The sequence below is a fragment of the Thamnophis sirtalis genome, unplaced genomic scaffold, assembly GCF_051295495.1.
Source record: "Thamnophis sirtalis isolate CommonGarterSnake01/CBP01778 unplaced genomic scaffold, rThaSir2_p1.2 scaffold_13, whole genome shotgun sequence".
Classification (NCBI taxonomy): domain Eukaryota; kingdom Metazoa; phylum Chordata; class Lepidosauria; order Squamata; family Natricidae; genus Thamnophis; species Thamnophis sirtalis.
The window spans coordinates 54,784,562-54,810,281 of NW_028261393.1; the positions used below are offsets into that span (position 1 = coordinate 54,784,562).

Below are 25,720 nucleotides of genomic sequence, written 5' to 3' on the forward strand. Positions count from 1 at the left end.
GTGAAAAGAGCGCGGAGAATAAGACGGGGGGGGGCGCTCTGCCAGGGATGGGAGTGAGCCCGGCCGGGAAGCGCTTGGGGGAAGATGCTGCCGCGGGTCTCAGCTGCCTGGTGGGCAGGATCCGGGCGTCGTGGGAAGACAGACGAGTTCCACGAGAGCCCGGCCAGGCTCGGAGGAGGGGGGCTGGCGGCCAGCGCCCCCCTCCCCCGCGGAGCAGAAGCCTCGGCGCTCGCTCTGCAGCGTACCTGCCGTCCCGCCCCGCCCCGTCCCCTCCCCGCCCTCTCGGCTCCACCTGGCCGGTCCCGGGGAAGGCGGGGAGGAGGGGGAAGGGGCTGGACGGGCGCTATAAAGGCTCCCACCGGGCGGCGGCGGCCCAGAAAGGAACGCCATGGGTTGGCTCCAGCTGCCAAACTGTCTGCGCTTCGGCCGAAAGGTGAGCGGGCGAGGAAGAGGAGAGGAAGGGGGCGCGGGACTGTCTGCTCCCAGCTGCCCGCTTCGACTGGAGCTCCCTCCCGGCAGAGACGGAGCCAGAGACGGAGACCTGCCGGGCTCCATCGGGGCGGGGGAACCGGGCAGGTGGCAAGCGGAGAGAGCGAGCTAGCATCCTCGGCGAAGGGAAGAGCCCAGGCGGGCGCGCGGCAGGAGGAACCCCGGCGCAGCGCTTGGCGATCCTGAGCATCCGAGGGAAGCAGCCGGAGCTCAGGGAGGCGCCGGGCGCTGCGCCCCCAGCATCTTCCCCGGATTTGGGCGTTCAGGTCCCTCCGCCGGGAAGCCCCCTCCCCTCTCCCGCCCCCCCCCCCGCCTGGGAAGTCACCAATCTGGCGTCCCTTGTTGGGTGCAGCTTCTGGAGGCAGGGGCGAATGAGGGGGCCCAGAACGCCTTGGGGAGGGGGGGCAGCCTAGGCTCAGGTTCTGATAGCCATGAAAACCTCCAGGGGCCTCGTCAACCCTCGAGGGAAAAGGTGGCAGCTTCTAGCGGGCACCTGCCAGCCCTCCTCCCCTGGCAGCAGCATCTGTGAGCAAAGCAGGGGGGCATTTTTTCCCCAGGCTCCGGAGTGGAGCGAAGGGCTGACTTTTCCCTCTTCTTCTTCCCAAGGAATTCACTTTGTCCACGGAGAAGATCGTTGACTCGCAAGATGAGAACACGGAACGGGGCAACTGGTCCAGCAAAACGGACTACCTGCTGTCCATGGTGGGCTATGCGGTGGGCCTGGGCAACGTCTGGAGGTTCCCGTACCTGACCTATGAGAATGGAGGAGGTAAGGGGCTGCTCTCCCCCCCCCCCGTCCCCCTGTCCCTAAAACGCCCACAGAGGCTTGTGGAGGCTTCCCCATCCAAATGGCCAAAGCTTCCCAGAGCCTCCCAGGGTGTCCTTCAGCAGCTGCTCACCTGGCTGGCTGTGAGGACTTCTTCTTTTCCCCCAGGTGAGCAGATGCAGCCCACCTGACTCCGATCTGTCCCTTCCACCAGGGATCTCCAAGCTTGGCAACTTTCAAGACTGGTGGACTTCAACTCCCAGAATTCCCCAGTCTTAAAGTTATGGAGGTTGGAGAAGCCCTGTCTTGAATCTCCAATGCACTAGAAACCGCCATAACTCTTGTGGCCTATTAAGATTTTGGACGTCTTTGCAAGGCTCATCCCATAGATCAGGGGTGTTCGAAGTTGGGAGCTTTAAGACTGGTGGACTTCAACTCCCAGAATTCCCCAGCCAGCACAAGTCTTAAAGTTGTGGAGGTTGGAGAACCCCTGTCTTGGACGTCCAATGCACCAGAGAGACCGCTGTAACTCTTGTGGCCTGTTAAGATTTTGGACTTCTTTGCAAGGCTCATCCCATAGATCAGGGGTGTTCGAAGTTGGGAGCTTTAAGACTGGTGGGACTTCAACTCCCAGAATTCCCCAGCCAGCACAAGTCTTAAAGTTGTGGAGGTTGGAGAACCCCAGTCTTGGACCTCCAATGCACCAGAGAGACCGCCGTAACTCTTGTGGCCTATTAAGATTTTGGACTTCTTTGCAAGGCTCATCCCATAGATCAGGGGTGTTTGAAGTTGGGAGCTTTAAGACTGGTGGACTTCAACTCCCAGAATTCCCCAGCCAGCACAAGTCTTAAAGTTGTGGAGGTTGGAGAACCCCTGTCTTGGACCTCCAATGCACCAGAGAGACCGCTGTAACTCTTGTGGCCTGTTAAGATTTTGGGCTTCTTTGCAAGGCTCATCCCATAGATCAGGGGTGTTTGAAGTTGGGAGCTTTAAGACTGGTGGACTTCAACTCCCAGAATTCCCCAGCCAGCATGGCTGGCTGGGGAATTCTGAGAATTGAAGTCCACAATTTCCCAAGTTTGGACAATCCTGCCATAGATTTTGTAGGTATTTTCCCACTGTTTTATGGGAATCCCTCTGCCTGTTGGTAGCAATGGAGAAGCTCTAGACAACCGCAGCCAGACCCCCCCGGAGTCTTAGTAGGCTTGGAAGGGGGAGGGGGAGGGGGACCCTCAGTTTGTGCTACCAGAGCTGAGACTTTGGCACTGTGCCCTTAAGGTCCTTCTATCATACATCCTCATCCCTACGATCCTCTTCCCCTTTTTCTGAGTGTTGGGTCAGAAGATGAATGTAAAGACTCGGTGTACGCCAAGGGCCAGAGCATCGAGGGGATATTCCAGCATCCTCGGTTGTTTGGAAGCTTTGCAACTGCAACTTCTGGCTGTCCAGATGTGCCCAGACAGCTTCAGTGTGGAGCAGAAGAGGGCTTGAGTTCCGAGTCCAGGCTCTGTTGGGTCTTTTTCCACAGGGACCTTAATCTAGTGACCCTTCCAACCAAGAGCCCAGTTTTCCTCCTCCTCCTCTTCCATTGACCCCGTGGCATCAGCCAAAGACTTTGGGGTCATGGACCCTGGGTTCATCTGGAAGGTTTTATGTCTGATTTCACTTTCCTTGACTTCTCTATGCCCTTCTTGAAGCGAAAGGTAGAAGACAACAATAGGAGTGACACACCCAGAAGAGGAATATAACAAGGCATGGCGAGTGTGACTCACGGGGCACAGGCAACCCTTTTCTCTCAAGAACAGCCGGGCTCGTCCCATTTGCTGTGTGGGAAGGAAGCCAGGGATTGTCCCTCAGATGGGAAACAAATCCACCTCCCTCTCTTTCATCGGCACCCAATCAAGTTTCAGCTGCTCTGTGGGATGAGTCCTTCTTGTTCTGACCGAGGCTTCCCGAGAGCCTGAAGCAAACTCCTGGTCCCGACAATACCCCCCTTTTATTAACTTGCTGTGAATTCTGCTCATCCACATCCAGCAAAGTCTTTCCAGGGAGGATTTATAGTCACAGACCTTATCTGGCTTGGAGAGCTGCCAGGCTGAGATCTGCAGAACTTAGCCAGGAGTCTCGGAGAGTCACGAACCAATTAAGCGAACTAATTGTCTCCTGTAAACTCCACTCCCCTTTCGCTCCTCTTTTATTCCCTCTGGGAGGGGCCATTCACCATCCACCTGTGGCCTTACTCCCAAATCGATCCCTGTTCTTTAGCTGTTCCCTTCGTCTGGCTACTCTGTGCATGCACATACTAGGAACAGGCTCCAGCTGTTCTTCTGCCTCACCGATGTCTGACTCTGAAGGCAGCTGATAACTGGCATACAGCCCTGGCCCCATCTTTGCCTCTGACACAGAGTCCTCATCCGAGCCTTCCCCAGACTCCAGGACTGGCCCAGGTTCCTCCCCAACCCTCCTCACTGTCTGAATCGGCTGCCAGCTCTGCTGGCCACTGGCGGGCCACAATACTTCTCTGTAGGCAGCTGCAAGACATTGACAAATGCTGGTTTCCCCAAATGTTTAGCTGTTTAGAGAGCTCTGCCCATCACGATTAGAAGCCGTGTTTTCCTTTCACAGGCTGGACTGAGGTGCTGGTTTGCCTCTGATTTGGGAAAGGTGGCAGGCTGAATTCTCACCCGATGCCCTTTTCTTGCAGGAGCCTTCCTGATCCCCTACGCCATCATGCTGGCTCTCGCCGGCCTCCCGTTGTTCTTCATGGAGTGCTCCCTGGGACAGTTTGCCAGCTTGGGACCCGTGTCAATTTGGAGAATTTTGCCTCTTTTTCAAGGTGAGTGTTGTCCTACCTCCTGGTGGTTTTCTGGATGGAGTCCTGGGGAAGCCTCTTTTTTTCGTTAGGGTGCAATCCTTGAGTTTGATTCCTGGGTGCCCTCTGAGCTTGGTGGTTTTCCTTCAGAGGTTTCATCACGCAACTAGGGAACATCAGAGGAGGGCCTTCTCTGTAGCCGCTCCGACCCTATGGAATGAATTACCCCCAGAAATCCGGAGCCTCCCCACTCTCATGGCCTTCCGAAAGGCTATCAAAACCTGGCTATCCCGGCAGGCCTCTGGGCTGTTGACCTCATGACTGAGGTCCAGCCCTGACCAGATTGGGTGCATGATGAGGTTTTAATCTGTCTTCTCTGTTTTTTTTAATTCTTTATTTTTTATAATTTACTTTCGGTAAGCCGTCCTCCGGGATTGGGCAGCCTATAAATTTATTAAGTACAAATACAATACAATACAATCATCAGTGCTAGTAAGGGGAGTGGGGTTTGCCCACCGTGCTTATTCTAGTGCAGTGACGGTGAACCTTTTCGACACGGAGTGCCCAAACCGGTGTGCACGCCGGAGTAACCGGAAAAACAAAGACCAGCTGCCCGGAATGCATACGCCTCTTTTTTGGCTTCATTTGGGGCTGTTTTTCAAGCCATTTTTGGAATGGTCTTTATGGACACCGGAGTGCTGGAAAATGGCCAGAAAACGGCTTGGTTTTGGGGCATTTTCAGGCCACTTTTCGGTGCTCTGGCCCCCACGAAGACCAGCTGGCCAGCGCGCAGGTGCCCGCTGAAAAGCAGAAGAGCAGCTGTGTTCGCCATCATAGTTCCCGTGGCTTGCCCTGCGGTGGTTCTTTCCTTGGTTTACCGTTGGCTTCCGTGGCAGCTCCTTAATTGGGGTCCTTTGCAAAATGTCTCAGACCAGCCAAGGGAAGAATGGCGTGGGTCCAGCTGAAGACAAAGCTTGCTCTCCCACCCACCCACCCCAAGCCAGGCCAACTTGGCGTGGGCTGCTCACGACATACGTCTCCCGAGGCGTGGGACTTGAGCTGGGTGGTTCTGGTATAGCCAGGGATTTTCTACAGGTTCTCCGTGAACTGATGCTTATCTTCCTTCCTTCCTTTTTCTCTTTTTTTTGGCCTCTTTTTTCACTTTGAAGAATCCCACACTGCCTTCTGGGTTTTGCTGTGGGTTTTTATTTTTAATACAGTGTTTTTATGTTCACGGAAGCCGCCTTGCGTCGCCGTGGGCAAGGCGGCGGCAATACACCGTATTTTTTGGAGTATAAGACGCACCTTTTTCCCTCAAAAAAGAGGCTGAAAATCTGGGTGCGTCTTATACACTGAATACAACATTTTTTTGCCTCCTGAAGCCCCGCCCCTTCACCAAAATGGCCGTGCATTGCCTTTAGGAGGCTTCCAGAGTGCTCTTGGGGGCTGGGGAGGGCAGACATGAGCAAAAAACGGGCCCCACAACCCTATAAGCACTCTATAAGCCTCCTAAAGGCTATTCATGCCCTTTAAAAAAGAATCAGGCCCGTTTTCGCAAAAAATGGGCCATTTTTAGGAGGTTTGCAGATAGCAGTAGACTTATAGCAATAGCAGTAGACTTATATACCGCTTCATAGGGCTTTCAGCCCTCTCTAAGCGGTTTACAGAGAGTCAGCATATTGCCCCCAACAATCCGGGTCCTCATTTTACCCACCTCGGAAGGATGGAAGGCTGAGTCAACCCTGAGCCGGTGAGATTTGAACCGCTGAACTGCTGATCTAGCAGTAGCCTGCAGTGCTGCATTTAACCACTGTGCCACCTCGGTTTGCAGAGTGCAAACACTTTTTCTTTCATTTGCCTCTTCAAAACCTTGGTGTGTCTTATATTCCGGTGCGTCTTATGCTCCGAAAAATACGGTACTTTTTCTAAAATGAAAAATAAATAAAATCTCAGGTGAAACAAGGCAGCAGCCTTTGGAAATGTCCTGGGCATGCTTGCAGCCTTAGCCCTGTGGTGTTTCCTTCCTTGGAGATAACGCATAGGGTGCTCTTAGCAACTTGATTGCCCTGGTGAAAATGTCATGCTGACAAACATCTCGTATTGACCTTCCGGACGAAACTTTTGTTTGGGCTGTAACGCACGCTGATTGCGATCACGCTAGGCTCAGGAAAAACATCAAACAAAGGGAACCCCACCTTTGTGCATTCGGCAAAGCCTGCAGGTCTCTGAGCTAACCAGGCGGCTGTTCTGAACTAGGCTTTCCCCCAAAAGCCAAAACCCCTTTTATGAAACGAATGTGAATTCCTCTCATTCACATTCAGCCAAGGCCAGGCAAACAGTCTTTCAAAGGAATATTTATGACCACAGACCTTATTTATCTTGGAAAGCTGCCATGTCAATATTTCCCAAAGGAGGTGCTGTGCAAGGAAAGACTTGGGCACAGAGTCTCTGAGATTCAGGGACAGATCTTCACACTCCTGAAACGAATCTGACAACCAACCGAACGAATTGTTTCCTGCACTCCCCTTTTGCTCTTCTTTTATATCCTATGGGAGGGGCCATTCATCATCCACCTGCGGCTTTATTCCCAAGTTGACCCTGATTTCTTAGCTGTTCTTTTCTTCGGGCAGTTCTGTGCATACGCACACTGGGAACAGGCTCCAGCTGTTCCTCTGCCTCATTGCTGTCTAGCTCCGTAGGCACCTGATCACTGCCAGATGGCCTCGGCCTCGTCTCTGCTTCTGATGCAGAGCCCTCGTCCGAGCCTTCTCCAGCCTCCAGGACTCACCCAACCTCCTCAATTTCCGACTCTGCCACCATCTCTGCTGGCAGGTCAAAACAGCTGCCCCCTTCCCTCTTTGCAATGCATTTAGGTTGACATTCCCAGCCAGTTGTCTCCTAGGAGCTCAGAGACACGTCTGCTGATGGCCTGGCCTCTTTTTCTCTTTCTGACCAGGCGTGGGAATCACCATGGTCGTCATCTCCACCTTTGTGACCATCTATTACAACGTCATCATTGCCTACAGCCTCTACTACTTGTTCGCCTCCTTCCAACGGGTGGTGCCATGGAATGACTGCAACGCAACGTGGGCCAATCACAGATGCAGCAAAACGCCACTGGGTAAGTCGGTGGGAAAGCGAAGAATCCCTCGGCCAAACCCACATGCGTTTCCCTTCTTCTGTGGGTGAAGCCACTTTTATCTGCAGGCGCCCAGTGGGGTGCGCAGATCAGATCAGAAAATGCTTTGGTTTTCTTTCGTGATAAAAACACATGGCAGGATTACCAAGCTGAGCTGGAGGCAGCGTCTGGGGTGGGGACATGCAAATGAGGAGGCGGGGTTATGCAGATGAGCACAGTCCTGATCCTCACCAACAAGGGGTTCCTCCAACAGCCAGATAGGGAAATGCGTATTTTTTAAATTTTATTTTATTATCAAGATTTTTATTAGATGAACATTAAAAACATTGGAGACAGTGCAATATTTCTGGCCGAAACATTTCCATAGAGTGATTAGACCTTGTAACAATTATAGTTTATATCCGTTACATAGGTGTAGGTAGCCAGTCAGATTCCCTAGACAGGGAAGTGCATATTTTGCAGCTGTTTTAGTCCCTCGCATTATTTCCCATCTTTGCATGAAAGCAGTTTTCATCCCTTTCGTTTGGAGTGTTGACTAAGAATAGCAATAGCAATAGCAGTTAGACTTATATACCGCTTCATAGGGCTTTCAGCCCTCTCTAAGCGGTTTATAGAGTCAGCATATCGCCCCCACAGTCTGGGTCCTCATTTCACCCACCTCGGAAGGATGGAAGGCTGAGTCAACCTTGAGCCGGTGAGATTAGAACCGCTGAACTGCAGATAACAGTCAGCTGAAGTGGCCTGCAGTACTGCACCCTAACCAGTGCCACCTCGGCTCATAAGAAAGCTGTAAAATGCCATTCAAAGGGAATCGTAAGATACTTGGACGTGTCATCACACCAAATCTGCTTTTATTACCCAAGGCCCAGCTCCATTGCAGAAAAAAAGGGGGAAAAATGGATCCAGTCAGGCCAAAGAGAGGTTTTTTTTGCTTTGCTGAGATTGGGATGTGGGGGAGGGGGGGTTCATCCCATGTTTCAACAGTTCATAACAGTAACGTGAAGAATAAAAAGCAAAAAAACTAAACCCTGAAGCGAAAGGCTTGTGCTACGTACTTATAGCAATAGCAATAGCAGTTAGACTTATATACCGCTTCATGGGGCTTTCAGCCCTCTCTAAGCGATTTACAGAGTCAGCATATTGCCCCCAACAACAATCCGGGTCCTCATTTTACCCACCTCGGAAGGATGGAAGGCTGAGTCAACCTTGAGCCTAGTGGGATTTGAACAGCCGAACTGCAGAACTGCAATCAGCTGAAGTAGCCTGCAGTGCTGCATTTAACCACTGCGCCACCTCGGCACATCAATATAACAATAACAATAAAAAAAGAACAAAATTAGACACAGCTAAGTTTTAACTAATAGGGGGGAAACGTTATGATATAGGATATAGTTAAATAAAGAAAGGATAATGATAATAAATTATATACATGGAGGATTAGAAAATTTTGGTATTAAATATTATGGATGTTTAGCTAAAACAGGATATGAGGATTCAATGTTAAGGGAGGATTTTATAAATAAGCAAATGAAATGCCAGCATGTGGTTATGTATTAAATCTTGGTATATTTTATCATGAAGGACGTTTAAATAATTATAGTCAAATGAAAGTGGAGGTATGATGATGGTAATACAATAAATATCCGAGTTAAGATATTAGAATTAATATGAATTATATTTGACGATGGTGGAAGAGATGCGGGAGCCGAGGCGGCGCAGTGGTTAGGGTGCAGTACTGCAGGCCACTTCAGCTGACTGTTATCTGCAGTTCGGCGGTTCAAATCTCACCGGCTCAAGGTTGACTCAGCCTTCCATCCTTCCGAGGTGGGTGAAATGAGGACCCAGACTCTGGGGGCAATATGCTGACTCTGTAAACTGCTTAGAGAGGGCTGAAAGCCCTATGAAGCGGTATATAAGTCTAACTCCTATTGCTATGCACAAAAGCCTTTTGTAACCAACTGATACACTTTCTACAGCAGTGTTTCTCAACCTTGTCAACTTGAAGATGTCTGGACTTCAACTCCCAGAAGTCCAGACATCTTCAAGTTGACAAGGTTGAGAAACACTGTTCTACAGTATGTAAAGAAGGAGGGTTTGTATGTTTGTTTGGAAAGTTTAAAAAAATATATTAAAAAAAGCAGAAAAAGTAAACCCTGAAGCAAAAGGCTTGTGCTATGTTCTTATAAATCTGGAACTTTGCTACCAAGTAAATTAATTTAAAGCACAACCGTTTTTGCCCGCGGGAAAGCCCTTTCTCTATCCCTTCTGACTGGCTCTTCTTCCGCCTCCTTCAGTGTTATCATGCAACGTCACGGTGGAAAACACAATAATGAACATGAGTTACCCCGAGGTGTTGATCAAGAACCTCACCTGCATCCCCGACAGCCAAGTGTTTGAAGATTCACAGCTTCCGAGCGAGCAGTATTGGAAGTAAGTGTGAATCGGCTGAGCCCGAGTGCCTTTTTGCCAACAACCGGCCACACAAACATTACATTGGCTTTCCCTGCCCAACTTTGCTTGCTGGAAATCCCTGCCTCTCCAGGGGAGGCTGTGAACGATTCCCACCTCTTTCAGGCTGGCCTGTGGCACCCAGAGTCACCTTCGCCTTGGGTTAAGTGGGTGGTTGTTTCAATGTGATACTTACGCAACCCAACCTTGGAAGCCTCTCTAGCTTCTGGTCTCAGGGGTGGTCCAGACTTGGCAACTTTAAGACTGGTGGACTTCAACTCCCAGAATACGCTGCTGGGGAATTCTGGGAGTTGAAGTCCACAAGTCTTAAAGTTGCCAAGTTTGAAGACCTCTGATCTAATCGGAGAGATTGCAGAGGAAGGGATTACAAGAGAGTAAGTTATGCTGGCTGGGGAATTCTGGGAGTTGAAGTCCACCAGTCTTAAAGTTGCCAAGTTTGAAGACCTCTGATCTAAGCGGAGAGATTGCAGAGGAAGGGGTTACAAGAGAGTAGGTTCTGCTGGCTGGGGAATTCTGGGAGTTGAAGTCCACAAGTCTTAAAGTTGCCAAGTTTGAAGACCTCTGATCTAAGCGGAGAGATTTCAGAGAAAGGGGTTACAAGAGAGTAGGTTCTGCTGGCTGGGGAATTCTGGGAGTTGAAGTCCACAAGTCTTAAAGTTGCCAAGTTTGGAAACCCCTGGTCTAGAGCAAGACTCTCCAACCTTGGCAACTTTAAGCCTGAAGGACATCAGCTCCCAGTTGAAGTCCTCCAGGCTTAAGGTGGCCAAGGTTGGAAACCCCTGGTCTAGAGCAGGGCTCTTCAAACTTGGCAAGACTTGTGGGCTTCAACTCCCAGAACCTCCCAGTCAGACATGGTCCAAGTTGCCAAGTTTGGAGATCCCTGCTCCACAGTAGTCTTTTCCAACCATGGCAATGTCCAGATGTCTGGACGTCCAGGTAAGTGGGAGAACGCTAGGAATTTAATCAACCTGTCTCGAAGTTGTCCAGTTCTGGACCTTCTACAATGGATGGAACGGAGTCCTCAGAGAGGCTAAGTCCTTCATGAGAACATGGTGGTTGCAGTATGATTCAAATAGGAGCTGGAGGGGAAGAGGCCCATCACTAATAGCAGTTAGACTTATATACCACTTCATAGGGCTTTCAGCCCTCTCTAAGCGGTTTACAGAGTCAGCATATCACCCCCAACAACAATCCGGGTCCTCATTTTACCCACCTCAGAAGGATGGAAGGCTGAGTCAACCTTTGAGCCGGTGAGATTTGAACAGCCGAACTGCAGAACTACAGTCAGCTGAAGTAGCCTGCAGTGCTGCATTTAACCACTATGCCACCTCGGCTCAAGTGATCTGCCCCCAATAATGGGGAGGGTGGAGGGAGAGCCTTTTCTGAGTGAGTGGGTGAGTACCACTGACTTCAGCTCAGGGTGTATTTTGCCTTCTCTGGAGGCATCCCGACCTTAGGTTCTGCATCTACTTCACCTTCCCCAGAGTGAGTCTTGCGTGCACGAACAAAGGAAACACAATGCTATTTGCAGAGGTGTTTGTTGTACCTTGACTGGTGCATGTTGTCGTATTGTGGTTTTTTTTTCTGAGGATGACTGAACGATACAGAGCCATAAAAGCAGAGAGACAGCATGAGGCATTATTGCAAAGCTGTGTGGGTAGATGTGCAACTTGGAGAGAGGCTTCCCGGCCTCCAGAAAGACAGCCTGCCCCACAGCCACTACAAAGCAGGACGAGGGAGCCTGCGATCGATCCTACAAAGCCCAGCAGGCTACGTGGGGGAGACTGAGGCAAGCCGAGCAGGATTGCAACCTAGAGTGAAACTAGGACTTGGGTTAAGAGTAAGTGTCTTAGGCCAGCATGGGAAACCACAGCTCCCAGGAATGCCAACCGACATAGCCAGAGCTGAGGAATGCTGGCGATGGTGGTTGGGCAGTATCTGGAATGCCACCCACTCCTCCAGCATTTCTCCCCAACTCAAACCACACCCCAAGCCTATTCTGGTTCAACCACAGAGCAAGCCGGGTTCCACCCAAACCTGGTTGAGGCTGCTTCCCCTTGCTCATCCTTCTCTCCTTTTCTTCCGGCAGCCGCGAAGTCCTCCAGCGCTCGGCGAACATCAGCGAGACCGGAGTGATCGTGTGGTACCTGGCCCTTTGCCTTCTCCTTTCCTGGCTGATCGTGGCAGTTAGCTTGGTCAAAGGGATCAAGTCTTCCGGGAAGGTAATTGCAAGGGAGCCTCCTGGCCAGTGGTGGGATTCAGCCGGTTCGCACTTATCCGGGAGAATCGGTTGTTAACTTTCTAAGCAGTTCGGAGAACCGGCGGTTGGAAGAAATCTCCTTTTGGTTTTTCCCATTTTACGGGGCTAATCCTGTAAGGAAGGCAGGAAGGAAACATTCTGGTGTTGTTTCTAGCCTAATCTTTATTGCCCTGCTTACGGAAACTGCCTCTCCGATTAACCCTTGTTACATTGTAACACCTAAGGCAAAGCAGCGCCCATCGGTTGAGTCGGCCACGCCCACATGGTCACATGACCACCGAGCCCCGCCTACCCAGCTGGTCATTAGGGCAGAGAACCGGTTGTTAAATTATTTGAATCCCACCACTGCTCCTGGCCCTCGGAAGGCCGGCTACCGGCTGGGCTGAAGGACTCTCATTTCGTCATTCCAGCAGCCTTGGAATACGGCGGGTATTTAAGGCTCCTTTCTTCAACCTCGACCTTGGGGTGAAGAGGATCCTTGGAGAGCATGTGCCAAAAACAGCTCAGAGCACCCACAAGCTAAAAGTAGAGGGCCGCTGGAGGCAGAGGGGCTTGGCACATGGCTGCGGTAGGGCGACCGAGGCTCTGGTTTCAGAGGAAAGAACTGGTTCCATGGCATTCCAAGGGCATGAAGGATTTGCCAAAGTGCCAGGAGAGATGCCAACTCCCTTCCTGTCCTGGCCATCTTTGAGGCACTGTTGGGCGGGCCCACTAAGGAAAGAGCCCAGAAGTAGTCAAGTCTCGGGCAATTTGATGTGACTTTCAGGTCCTCCCTGCAAAGAATTTGGGAAGTAATAATTCTGTGGGTGCATGCGAACAATTTGACGGTCACCTGATCCAAGGGCTTTTGTGGGAGTGGCTTGCCTGCCATGTGACTGGGTGGGAGTGGCTTGGCAGTCATGTGACTGGATGGCCGTGGCCAACTTGTAAAATGTGGTGAAACTCACTTAACAATGCTCTTACTTAGCAACCAAAACGTTGGCTCAGAAATTCTGGCATTTGAAGCACTTAAGTCTTAAAGCTGTCAAGTTACAAGACCCTTGCACCCCTAATCCTTTAGAAAAAAACCCAGGGGTGTTCAAACTTGACAGCTTTAAGACTTGTGGACTTCAACTCCCAGAATTCCTCCTCCAGTCATGTTGGCTCAGGAACTCTGGCATTGAAGTGTGCAAGTCTTAAAGCTGTCAAGTTACAAGACCCTTGCACCCCTAACCCTTTAGAAAAAAAACCCCCAGGGGTGTTCAAACTTGAAAGCTTTAAGACTTGTGGACTTCAACTCCCAGAATTCCTCCTCCAGTCATGTTGGCTCAGGAACTCTGGCATTGAAGCACTTAAGTCTTAAAGCTGTCAAGTTACAAGACCCTTGCACCCCTAACCCTTTAGAAAAAAACCCCAGGGGTGTTCAAACTTGAAAACTTTAAGACTTGTGGACTTCAACTCCCAGAATTCCTCCTCCAGTCATGTTGGCTCAGGAACTCTGGCATTGAAGCGTGCAAGTCTTAAAGCTGTCAAGTTACAAGACCCTTGCACCCCTAACCCTTTAGAAAAAAACCCAGGGATGTTCAAACTTGACAGCTTTAAGACTTGTGGACTTCAACTCCCAGAATTCCTCCTCCAGTCATGTTGGCTCAGGAACTCTGGCATTGAACTCTGAGCCAAGGTGGCACAGTGGTTAAATGCAGCACTGCAGGCTACTGCTAGATCAGCAGGTCAGCGGTTCAAATCTCACCGGCTCAGGGTTGACTCAGCCTTCCATCCTTCCGAGGTGGGTAAAATGAGGACCCAGATTGTTGGGGGCAATATGCTGACTCTCTGTAAACCGCTTAGAGAGACCTGAAAGGCCTATGAAGCGGTATATAAGTCTACTGCTATTGCTATTGCTATTGCTATTGAAGTGTGCAAGTCTTAAAGCTGTCAAGTTACAAGACCCTTGCATCCCTAACCCTTTAGAAAAAAAAACCCTCAGGAGTGTTCAAAGTTGACAGCTTTAAGACTTGTGGACTTCAACTCCCAGGATTCCTCCTCCAGTCATGTTGGCTCAGGAACTCTGGCATTGAAGTGTGCTAGTCTTAAAGTTGTCAAGTTACAAGACCCTTCGACCCCTAACCCTTTAGAAAAAAAACCCAGGGGTGTTCAAACTTGAAAGCTTTAAGACTTGTGGACTTCAACTCCCAGAATTCCTCCTCTCGCTCTTCATCTTGATGATGTGCGGACAGGCGGGGGGGGGGGAGGAAGCTGGAAGTTGCAATTAAAGCCCCCGCTCAGCATCTTGCAGGTTTCCCCACACCCCCACCCCCACGCTCTGCAGATAGCTCATCAGGAGGGCGTGACTGGGAAGACCAGAGAGACTGCAGCCTCCGACCAAGAGCAGATTCCCCACCATTATCTGTATCTGAATCCTCCTTTGTTTCTGCTTTCAAAAAACAAACAAACGCAAATTTAAAAAAGTATTCTATTGGCTTCGGTTCTGGCCTCTTTCCGAACGCCCCCCGTTGTTTCTCCTTGCAGGTTGTCTATTTCACAGCCCTCTTCCCATATGTGGTCCTGATTATACTGCTGGTGCGAGGGGTCACCTTGGTAGGCGCCCGTGATGGGATTGAGTTCTACATCGGGGCCCAGTCTGACTTCAAGAAACTTCTCAATGCGGAGGTTGGTACCCCCCCAGCCCATGGAGGGCAGCTGGACTGGAAACTTGTGTGTGTCTGTGTGTGTGTGTGTTTGTCCTATAAAACAGGGGTCTCCAACCTTGGCCACTTGGAGACTTGTGGACTTCAACTCCCAGAATTCCTCAGCCAGCAAAGCTTTGCTGGCTGAGGAATTCTGGGAGTTGAAGTCCACAAATCTCCAAGTGGCCAAGGTTGGAGACCCCTGCAGTATAAAAGACAGGCAAACATAATTCTTCAGCCTTCATCCTGGGTTCTAATTTCACAAAAACAGAGTTTGGCTTGCCAGGACGCAACACTTGAGTTAATCTCAGACAAGCTAAGCAGGTTTGGGCTGGTGTAATAGTTGGACGGGAGACAATAGGAAAGCTGTGTTGGGAAACTGAAAAACAAACGAAAAGAAAATAAAGGAAAACAACTCTCAGGCTTTGGCCAAGAAACCCTTATAGATACTCTCTGCCTGCCATCACCAATAATCTACCAGCTGACACCTTTATGGTGTAGCTTAAGTGTTATGACCAAATCGGAAAAGAGCTACATCAGAATAAACTCATATTTTGTCTTTTATGTACACTGAGAGAATCTGCACCAAAGACAAATTCCTTGTGTGTCCAATTACACTTGTCCAATAAAGACTTTATCTATCTATCTATCTATCTATCTATCTATCTATCTATCTATCTATCTATCTATCTATCTATCTATCTATCTATCTATCTATCTATCTATCTACCTACCTACCTACCTACCTACCTACCTACCTACCTACCTACCTACCTCTCTCTCTCTCTCTCTCTCTCTCTCTATCTATCTATCTATCTCTATCTATCTCTATCTACCTACCTACCTACCTACCTACCTACCTACCTACCTATCTATTTCTATATATCCATCCATCCATCCATCTACTTACCCACTTATCTTCCTACCTACTTATCTATTTTTCTATCTATCTATCTATCTATCTATCTATCTATCTATCTATCTATCTATCTATCTATCTATCTATCTATCTACCTACCTACCTACCTATCTATCTGATCCATTATCCATTCATCCATTCCTCTATCATCCATCCATCCGCCATCCATTTTTCTCTCCCTCTCTCTCCCTCTCCCCATCTATCATTTACTACGGTATTTACTATTATCTATCTATGTATTTATGTATTTATGTATTTATGTATTTATGTATGTATGTATGTATGTATGTATGTATGTATGTATGTATGTATATATGTATCTATCTATCTATCTATCTATCTATCTATCTATCTATCTATCAATCTGCAGTATCATCCATCCATCCCTCTTTCATTCATCCATCTGCCATCCAGCCACCCATCCATTGCTCTCTCTCTATCATTTACCTATTTACTATTATCTATCTATCTATCTATCTATCTATCTATCTATCTATCTATCTATCTATCTATCTATCATCTATCTATCTATCTATCTATCTATCTATCTATCATCTATCTATCTATCTATCTATCTATCTATCTATCTATCTTTTTGATCCATTATCCATCCATCCATTCCTGTATCATCCATCCATCTGCCATCCAGCCACCCATCCATTGTTATCTATCTATGTATCTACCTACCTACCATATTTACCTACCTACCTACCTACCCTATCTATCTATCTATCTATCTATCTATCTATCTATCTATCTATCTATCTATCTATCTATCTATCTATCTATCTATCATCTACCTACCTACCCACCATATCTGTCTGTCTGTCTGTCTGTCTGTCTGTCTGTCTGTCTGTCTGTCTATCTATCTATCTACCTACCTACCTACCTACCTACCTACCTACCTATTTCTGTATATCCATCCATCCATCTACCTACCCACTTATCTTCCTACCTACTTATCTATTTTTCTATCCATATGTGTGTGTGTGTGTGTGTGCGTGTGTGTGTGTGTGTGTGTGATGTATTTGCACTGATAAATAAATAAAGGGAGACTAGTATAGATCTATTTCAAGCTATTTAGCTCTCATCAGCTAGCCATACCCTTACTGGGATTTGAACCTGGCCTGTATTACATATTAGGCAGATGTGTTAACCACTAAGCCACAATATTTGGGCATACCAGGGTTGTGACACTAAATACATACATACATACATACCTACCTACCTACCTACCTACCTACCTACCTACCTACCTATCTATCTATCTATCTAATATCCATATTCTTGATAGCAACAACACTTAAACATATACTGCTTCACAGTGCTTTACAGTCCTCTCTAAGTGGCTTACAGAGTCAGCCTCTTGCTCCCAACAATCTGGGTCCTCATTTTACCGACCTCAGAAGGATGGAAGGCTGAGTCGACCTGGATCCAGGGTCAAACCCTGGCAGTGGGCAGAGTTAGCCTGCAATTCTCCATTCTGACCACTGCGCCGCCACGGCTAATAATAATTGCAATCTTTATCATGGCTTATGTAGCTCAGACATCCATGGTTAAGCGGGTGGGATTGCCAAGAGCGACTTGCTATGTTTCTCCCTCCTCTTTCTTCAAGGTGTGGAAAGCCGCTGCCACGCAGATTTTCTTCTCCCTCTCCGTCGCCTGGGGTGGGCTGGTGGCCCTCTCCTCCTACAACAAGTTCCGTAACAATTGCTACGCGGACGCCATTTTCGTCTGCCTGACCAACTGCCTCACCAGCGTCTTCGCGGGGTTCGCCATCTTCTCCATCTTGGGCCACATGGCCTACATGTCAAAAAAGAAGGTCGAAGATGTCGTCAAATCAGGTGAGCGTCACCTGTTGGAGGCCACTCGATCTGTGGCGAGCTTCTGGCCTCATTCGGATTGCCAGATGGATTTTGTCAAAGGTGATTGGTTTGGGGTTCTGTGCGCCAACAACAGAGAGAAGACCAGAGCCGAGGTGGCGCAGTGGTTAAATGCAGCACTGCAGGCCACTTCAGCTGACTGCTATCTGCAGTTCAGCGGTTCAAATCTCACCAGCTCAAGGTTGACTCAGCCTTCCATCCTTCCGAGGTGGGTGAAATGAGGACCTGGATTGTTGGGGGCGATATGCTGACTCTGTAAACCACTTAGAGAGGGCTAAAAGCCCTATGAAGCGGTATATAAGTCTAACTGCTATTGCTATTGCTAATTTCAAAATCTCCAATTGGGAAACCCACACTTTTCCAAAGAAATTCTGGACTTTATTTGAGATTGAAAAATCCAAAATCTGGAAGCTTCTGATGAGTTTGGATCCTTCCGTCATGGAAAGCGGCTGTTATTGGCCTCGGCTGGCTGTAGGCTCTTCAGGTCTCTATTTCTCCGAGGGAGAACATTTCCTGATGGTCTCTTTGATTTTGCTCCCTGGCAGGATTTGACCTGGCCTTTGTGGCCTATCCTGAAGCCCTCTCCCAGCTCCCGGTAGCTCCTCTCTGGTCCTTCCTGTTCTTCTTTATGCTCCTCCTGCTGGGTCTCGATTCCCAGTTTGCCACCATAGGTGAGTATCAGTTAAGACAAAGGGGGTCCTCTTTGGCGTTGCCTTGGTCAAAAGGATTGTATGCCCTGCTGACGGAGCATCTCATCTCCCGCCAGCCTGCTTCAGTCGCTCTTAATAGGTTGAGCCGTCGAGGTGGCGCAGTGGTTAGGGTGCAGTACTGCAGGCCACTTCAGCTGACTGTTATCTGCAGTTCAGCGGTTCAAATCTCACCGGCTCCAAGGTTGACTCATCCTTCCATCCTGCCGAGGTGGGTGAAATGAGGACCCAGACTGTGGGGGGGCGATATGCTGACTCTGTAAACCGCTTAGAGAGGGCTGAAAGCCCTATGAAGCGGTATATAAGTCTAACTGCTATTGCTATTTACGCATTTTCACGCTTAGAAGGAAGCCCTGCGTTTGGAGGCAGTGCCATCGGTCCAAAAAAGGCCCCTTTCCTTCTGCAGAATTTGTGAAATATTAGTACTACTTTATAAATCCCTAGTAAGAGCAACACACCTCGAATCCTGCATCCGGTTTTGGTCGCCGCATTACAAAAAAAAGATATTGAGACTGGAAAGAGTGCAGAGAAGAGCAACTTGGGTGATTCAAGGCCTGGAGACTAAAACATCCGAAGAACGGTTGCAGGAACTGGGTTTGGCTAATCTAGAGAAAAGAAGGACCAGGGGAGTGACATGATAGCAGTCTTCCACTATTTGAAAGGCCGCCACAAAAAAAGAGAGGGTGGGAGGGTGTCAACGCACCAGAAAATCTAGAAAAAAAAAAAGATGGAAATTAATGAAGGAGAGAAGCGGAATTAAGGAGAAACTTCCTAACAGTGAGAACAATTAACCAAGTTGCAGGCTTTTAAGAGACTGCATAGCCCCTTGTCTCAAATTGTATAGGATCTCCTGCTTCAGCAGGGGGTTGGACTAGAAGACCTCCAAGGTTCCTTCCAGCTCTATTCTGATTGGATTGTTTGAATTCAGTCTGAATGACACGCTGTGGAAGGGAAAGATGGAAAAGCAAAGTGGGGGAAAAAAAACAAATTAGAAAGCATTCTAAAGTAACAATCATTCCAAAGTATACCTTATAACCTTTTAAACTGAATAATAATAATATAAGAATGGCAAAGAAAAAGAATAACTATGTGAATGCATACCTATAACTGTATGTAAGAGAATAAATGACAGTAAAAATATAAAGCATGATATAGGTAAATAATATTTGGTCATAAGTAACTAAGTATAAATAAATAAAGAATTGTACATAAAAATGGATAACACTAGCTGCAAAGAAACCGATTCGGAACTGCGGTATGATATACGATGGAACTTATTGTTCCTATGTTGTTTTTAAGTTATGTGTTTGTTTCTGTTGATGTGCTTATGTGTTTAAAATAAAAATTTATATTGAAAAAAAAATAAAGTAACAATCATCTAGACACGGTTCAGGATGGAGAAGCCGGATGGAGCCGGCCTCAGAGTAGCAATGGGAGGATGACCCTCCTTCTCCTCTCCCACTGCTAACTGGGCTCCCTCTTCCTTCCGCAGAGACCATCACCACCACCATCCAAGATATCTACCCTGCCGTGATGAAGAAGATGAGAGTCTTTGTGACAATGGGCTTGTGTATGCTGTTGTTCTTCCTCGGGCTCGTCTGTGTGACCCAGGTGTGACTCAAGGGAGGCTGGGCGGTCCCCACACTCTCTTAGGCAAGAAGGGCCGGGAACAGGGGTGGGTTTCTCGCCCCGTTCCAACCGGTTTGGTTGGAACGGGGCCGGCAGCATCCTCGTGCACGCGCGCAGTGCACGCATGCGTACTAGCGCCTGTGCGATGCTCCAGCTGCTCCTGGAGGATCGCGCAGGCGCTGTATGCGTTCTGCGCATGCGTGGAAGCGCAGAACTCGTCAAAACCGGGTAAGAAACGCGGGCGGGCGGGTGGATCCTTCGGCGTTCCCGGAAGTTACTTACTTCCGGGTTCGCCGACCAACCGGTTCGCGGGGACCGCCGCGAACCGCCTGAAACCCACCCCTGGCCGGGAACCTCCACAGGGAAAATCGGAGAGTCTCTTACTGGGGACCAGGACAAGGGGGTTTACCTCTTTCTCCTCTCTCTCTCTCTCCCACAGGCAGGAATCTACTGGGTCAACCTGGTGGACCATTTCTGTGCGGGCTGGGGGATCCTCTTTGCAGCTATCCTGGAACTGGTGGGAATTTGCTGGATTTATGGTAAATATTTGCTGGGGTCTCCTGCAACCAGTTCTCCCAACCCTCCCCCCAAAAAAACACATGAGCAAATTGGGACTCCTAGCAGCCTTTCAACTCCATCCAAGCTCTCCTTGATGAGCAGGACTAAGTCCCGGGGTGTTGTAATATAGTTCCTTGTGTAGGTGTGGGTCAACCCATGGCCCAGTTCATAGCAGGGCATGCAGAGCCACGCTGAACCACACAGGCGAAAACAAACTCCTAACCATGGGAACATTACACAAATGCAAAGCTTTCCAGATGCTACAATCCACCAGGCAGCAAGTGAAAAGGAGGGTCCTTTTCCTTCCTGAGACTCAGTTCCAAGCAACGGGCAGAGAACCCACCTTGCTAAAATGTTTGAAGCCCACCCCTGCTCAGGGCTAACTAACTCCCCCACCCATGTGGCTGTTCTTGTCCAGGGGGGAACCGATTCATCCAAGACATCGAGATGATGATCGGGAAGAAAAGCTTCCTCTTCTGGCTGTGGTGGAGGGCCTGCTGGTTTTTCATCACCCCTTGCCTCTTGCTGGTGAGTAGCCCACAGATTCCAAGGGCTTGGAGGATGGGGGGGGAGCCTTGGGAAGCCCAGAGACACCCCCCATGGAGATGCCGCTCTCGGTTGGGGGCCCTATTCTTCGCCGAAAAGTACATGCCTTCCCAAAACGGCAGCTCCTGTTCCTCCTAAGTACATCGTCCTCTGAATGCCAATAATTTTCTAAGCAAAACAAAACCAGCCAGGACCAGCCAAGCTTGGAAGAAAACCAAAGTTTGCACGTTGGGAAGAACAGAGGCTGGGTGGGAATCATCTTTGCCTATTGTCCCTTCTGTGAAGTTCTTTCCCGTAAAAGGACCGAGCAACTTTGTGGCTCTCCTCCAAGACAGAATTCACAGCTCTCTTGGACCCTGGCTAGATCTCTCTCTCCCTCTCTTTCTCTTTCTCTCTCTCTCTTTCTCTCTCTCCCTCCCTCCCTGTCTCTCCCTCCCCCTTTCTCTCCCCCTCTCCTCCCTCTCTCTCTCTCTGTCTCTCTCTCCCTCCCTCCCTCTCTCTGTCCCTCCCTCCCTCCCCTCTTTCTCTCCCCCCTCTCTGTCTCTCTCTCCCTCCCTCTTTCCCTGTCTCTACCTCCCTCTTTCTCTCCCCCCTCTCCTCTCCCTCTCTGACTCTCCCTCCCTCTTTCCCTGTCTCTACCTCCCTCTTTCTCTCCCCCCTCTTCTGCCTCTCTCTCCCCCTCTCCTCCCTCCCTGTCTCTCCCTCCCCCTTTCTCTCTCCCTCTCCTCCCTCTCTGTCTCTCCCTCCCTACCTCCCTGTCTCCCCCCTTTCTCTCCCCCTCTCTCTGTCTCTCTGTCTCCCTTCCTCCCTCCCTGTCTCTCCCTCTCCCTTTCTCTCCCCTCTCTCCTCCCTCTCTCTCTGTCTCTCTGAATGAATGTATTTGTGTCATTTTAACTTGTCTTATTTTACTTTTACTCTCTTTTATTTTCCTTCTCTTCCCTTCTGTAAGCCGCCCAGAGTCCTTCGGGATTGGGCGGCCTATAAATAAAATCAAACTTACAAATTTACTTACAAACTCTCTCCTCCCTCTCTCTCTGTCTCTCTCCCTCCCTCCCTCCCTGTCTCTCCCTCTCCCTTTCTCTCCCCACTCTCCTCCCTCCCTCTCTCTCTCTCTCTCTCTCTCTCTGTCTCTCTCTCACACACACCTACGCCATAGAAGGTTTTGCCTTTGACACTCGGCAAAATTTAGTCGAGAACAAAGAAGTCAATGGGCCAGATTCTGCCTGCCACAGGTGGGCTGTCTCTTTGTTGGGGAGGCGGGGGGGGGGGGGTCTTTGCTCTTTGAAAGCCAGAATCCTGGACTTTGCGAGGTTCAACAAATATGCAGATAATTGCTTGCCAACTTTGGAGAAAGATAAGCTACCCGCTTGCCCAGATGGGAGGGAGGGAGGGAAGGAGGGAGGGAGGCGTTAAGATCTGAATTCTGAATTTCAGCAGGATTTTTGGGGGGGGCATTCTTATTTATTTATTGGTCAACTAGTAGAGGGAAACCAGTACGAAAACACATGGAAAAAAATGGCACAAATAAATGGAATATAAATAAGCGAAACGGAGCCATGAACACATAAAAAGAGTCCTTATCAATGGGGAGAGTAGGGCAGGGACGGAAAGCACGCTGGTGCGCTTATACACGCCCCCTTTACGGACCTCTTAAGAAACGTGTAAGATCCACCATAGACAGCTTAAGGTCAAAGATATGGGGGTTAGAGGAACTAACAACAGGATCGGGTAAGGGGTTCCACACATTTACTTGTGTAAATGATTGTGTTATGGCTTTGATAAACTGGGTGACCGTCTGCTCCTTCCTACATAGCAATAGCAATAGCTGTTAGACTTATATACCGCTTCATAGGGCTTTCACCCCTCTCTAAGCGGTTTACAGAGTCAGCATATCGCCCCCAACAACAATCCGGGTCCTCATTTTACCCACCTCGGAAGGATGGAAGGCTGAGTCAACCCTGAGCCGGTGAGATTTGAATCGCCGAACTGCAGAACTGCAGTCAGCTGAAGTAGCCTGCAGTGCTGCATTTAACCACTGCGCCACCTCGGCTCTTAGCAGTTAGACTTATATACCGCTTCATAGGGCTTTCAGCCCTCTCTAAGCGGTTTACAGAGTCAGCATATCGCCCCCAACAACAATCTGGGTCCTCATTTTACCCACCTCAGAAGGATGGAAGGCTGAGTCAACCCTGAGCCGGTGAGATTTGAACAGCCGAACTGCAGAACTGCAGTCAGCTGAAGTAGCCTGCAGTGCTGCACTCTACCCACTGCGCCACCTCGGCTCTTGCTTCCTTTTGCCATTTCTGACCACCAGAAGCTGAGTCTCTTACGTAAGAGATGCCGGCTGAGGACGATGGTGATTGGAGTCCAGTACATCTGGAAGTGAAGCGTGCTTTGAAAGGTGCAACCTCTCATCTCCCTTTTCTCTTCCCACAGGCTATCCTGATTTGGTCCCTGATCGATTTTAAACCTCCCGAGTACGCCAAGGAAAAGTACCCGCTGTGGGGCACAGCCATGGGCTGGTGCCTGATCACTTTCTGTCTCATTTGGATCCCAGCGGTGGCCATTTACAAGATCATCAAGGCCAAAGGCAACCTCTGGCAGGTAAGTACTGCTGGGGTGGTGAGAAGGGGAGGCTGGTGGCAGGTAGCAGAAGGACCCTGGAGAGAAGCAAAGCTTGGGAATCCCACCTCCTCCTCCTCTTCCTCCTTCCAGAGATTCGTCTCCTGCCTCAAGCCAAAACCCAACTGGGGGCCTGCTCTGGAGTGTCACCGGGGAGAGAGATACAAGGATATGGTGGACCCGGTCAAGAAACAGGACATCGAGATCCCCACCGTGGACAGCTACGTCCACAAGGTGGAGTAAAGAGAGGGGTGGAGGTGCTGCTTCAGGCCAAGGGTCCCGCTTACGCCCAGCGAAATCCAGGGAGACCGTGGAATGGATGCCAAAGACTTTGGACCATCTGCCAAAGAGCCACAGCTGTGGGGGGGCTCTGCTGCTAAGACAGGCCAGGCGGGGCAGCCTTCTAACTCAGGACCATGCTCTAGAGGTAGGGGGTTGGGACCCCTGCCCCGCCAGGCCCTTTCTATAAAGAGCCAGCAAAATAATCCCTCACCCCCAACCCCCACAAACCCCAAAGTCTCCTCTGGCAAGGCGGAGTGCCCTCCCTCGCAGGGGTGTGGTGATGAAGAACACACTTCTGCGATCCGGTGAGCATCACCGGAGCCATCACAGCGTCCGACTCTGGGATCCTTTGCACACTTCGTTGGATGTGGGAAGCCTGTCCTGATTCGCGAAGATGTACTTGTGTGTGTCAATGGGACGAGGACTATCGCACAACACTCCGGACGCGCACCTACACATATCTGTTCTGACCCTCTCCTCCATCCAGTAACGAATGCCGATACAAGCTTAACTGGAATGTACTTTATTAACAAGAAACCAAAACCTCGGTGGCTGAAAGCCAAGCATAACAAACAGATAAGGACCTTGGCAGCAACTCCGACAAGCCTTGGCAGCAATCCAGCCTACCAAGCTAGTTACCAAAATTCTCCAACTTTTAGTCAATGCGTTGACTTCTGCAAAAGGGGCATGTGCACAAGCAGTCCTTTTTATAGTCTGGAGAGGAGCCTAATGACTACCAGCTGAGTGCAATTACCTCCTGTACTTGCGCAACTATTCTTGACGCCTATTAGCTCTTTGATTCCGGGCATCCAGGAACAACTCACTGCTGGCGTCCAGATCACTCCCCCTTGTCTCCTCCCCACTGGTCCAAGACTCAGGTGCCTCCTGGGGGCCAACCAGCCTCTCTGCGCCCTGCTCAGAGTCGGAACCCTGTCCAGGGTCCTCCACATCCTCCAGAGCCGACTCATAGGGCCCCTCGCTGTCGGAGTCTGGTGGCAGCTCCAACGGCTCCTGCTGGGCCACAACACATATCTGTGTGTGTGTCTGTGTGTGTGTGTGAGAGAGAGAGAGGGAGGGAGGGAGGGAGGGAGGGGGAGAGAGAGCGAGAGAGAGAGAGAGAATGCTGCACCTGGCATTTTATTTGCGTAATTTATTCCTGGCATTTAATTTGGGAGGTAATTTATTATTATTATTATTATTTTGCTACCTTGGAGGGAAATTTCTGAAAAAAATCTCTCTCCATCCCAAAGAACTGGCCATCCTAATTTGGGGTAGGCCTTTCTCGTTCGTCTTCATCTCCATAGCCATAAGGACTAGAAACTTGGCTTTAAAATAAAAGAGAGGGGGGGGAGGGAGGGAGGGAGGGAGGGGAGGGAGAGAGAGAGAGAGAGAGAGAGAGAGAGAGAGAGAGAGAGAGAGAGAGAGAGAGAGAGAGAGAGAGAGAGAGAGAGAGAATTAGAAGTGGAACTGCTTATTCTCGTTGCTGGCTGGCCAGCTAATAAAAATAAATCTGTTCAGATTTTGGCTTCCAAAGGACCTTTTCATTGTCCATTTCAGCTGTTTTTCAACAACTGAACAAGTTGTTTTTCTTGTTTGTTGACATTGGCGTATTGCTGCCTGAAATCAATCAAAACCCTCTTGTAAGGTGGAATTTCTTTCGTGGGGGGGGGAGGGGCAGCCTCAGCCCTTGGATTCCAGATTTGTGGCTCAGCCCCACCAGGGATGGTAGAACAAATGCCTTCAGAGGGAAGCACTCCGCAAACGTGGGCACACCTGCTTTCGGTTTTCAAGGCGGGGATGAAAACGCCAATGTTCGCACTTAACACCGGGAGGCGGTGGGCATTTCAGTGAAAGCTAGGCAGCCCCCTGCACTGTCCGGGGGTCTGTAGCCCAGCTCCAGCCTCTTCCAAATATGCCATTTCACTAATATTCCCCTCCCTTGGAATAATCTCACCGGCTCAAAGGTTGAACTC

General features: G+C 49.5%; 1 protein-coding gene across 1 annotated transcript; it reads left to right on the plus strand.

Moving 5' to 3' along the window:
• Positions 1-356: 356 nt before the first annotated feature.
• Positions 357-24,812, plus strand: SLC6A14 (solute carrier family 6 member 14). The gene is made up of 14 exons (XM_087727243.1): positions 357-433; positions 1,096-1,258; positions 3,960-4,091; positions 7,024-7,188; positions 9,501-9,636; positions 11,765-11,897; positions 14,444-14,584; positions 17,136-17,364; positions 17,949-18,074; positions 19,603-19,721; positions 20,179-20,278; positions 20,716-20,825; positions 23,280-23,447; positions 23,559-24,812. The coding sequence occupies exons 1-14, from the start codon at positions 389-391 to the stop codon at positions 23,706-23,708; spliced, it is 1,917 nt and encodes a 638-aa protein (XP_087583369.1). The 5' UTR covers positions 357-388; the 3' UTR covers positions 23,709-24,812.
• Positions 24,813-25,720: the final 908 nt, after the last annotated feature.

What these genes read in the sequence shown, in the direction of transcription:
- SLC6A14 (XM_087727243.1), top strand. Translation starts at nt 389, where the DNA reads ATGGGTTGGCTCCAGCTGCCAAACTGTCTGCGCTTCGGCCGAAAG. An exon ending in ATGCAGCAAAACGCCACTGG is followed by an intron (nt 7,189 to 9,500) that starts GTAAGTCGGTGG and finishes CGCCTCCTTCAG; the next exon opens with TGTTATCATGCAACGTCACG. An exon ending in TTCCCAGTTTGCCACCATAG is followed by an intron (nt 18,075 to 19,602) that starts GTGAGTATCAGT and finishes TTCCTTCCGCAG; the next exon opens with AGACCATCACCACCACCATC.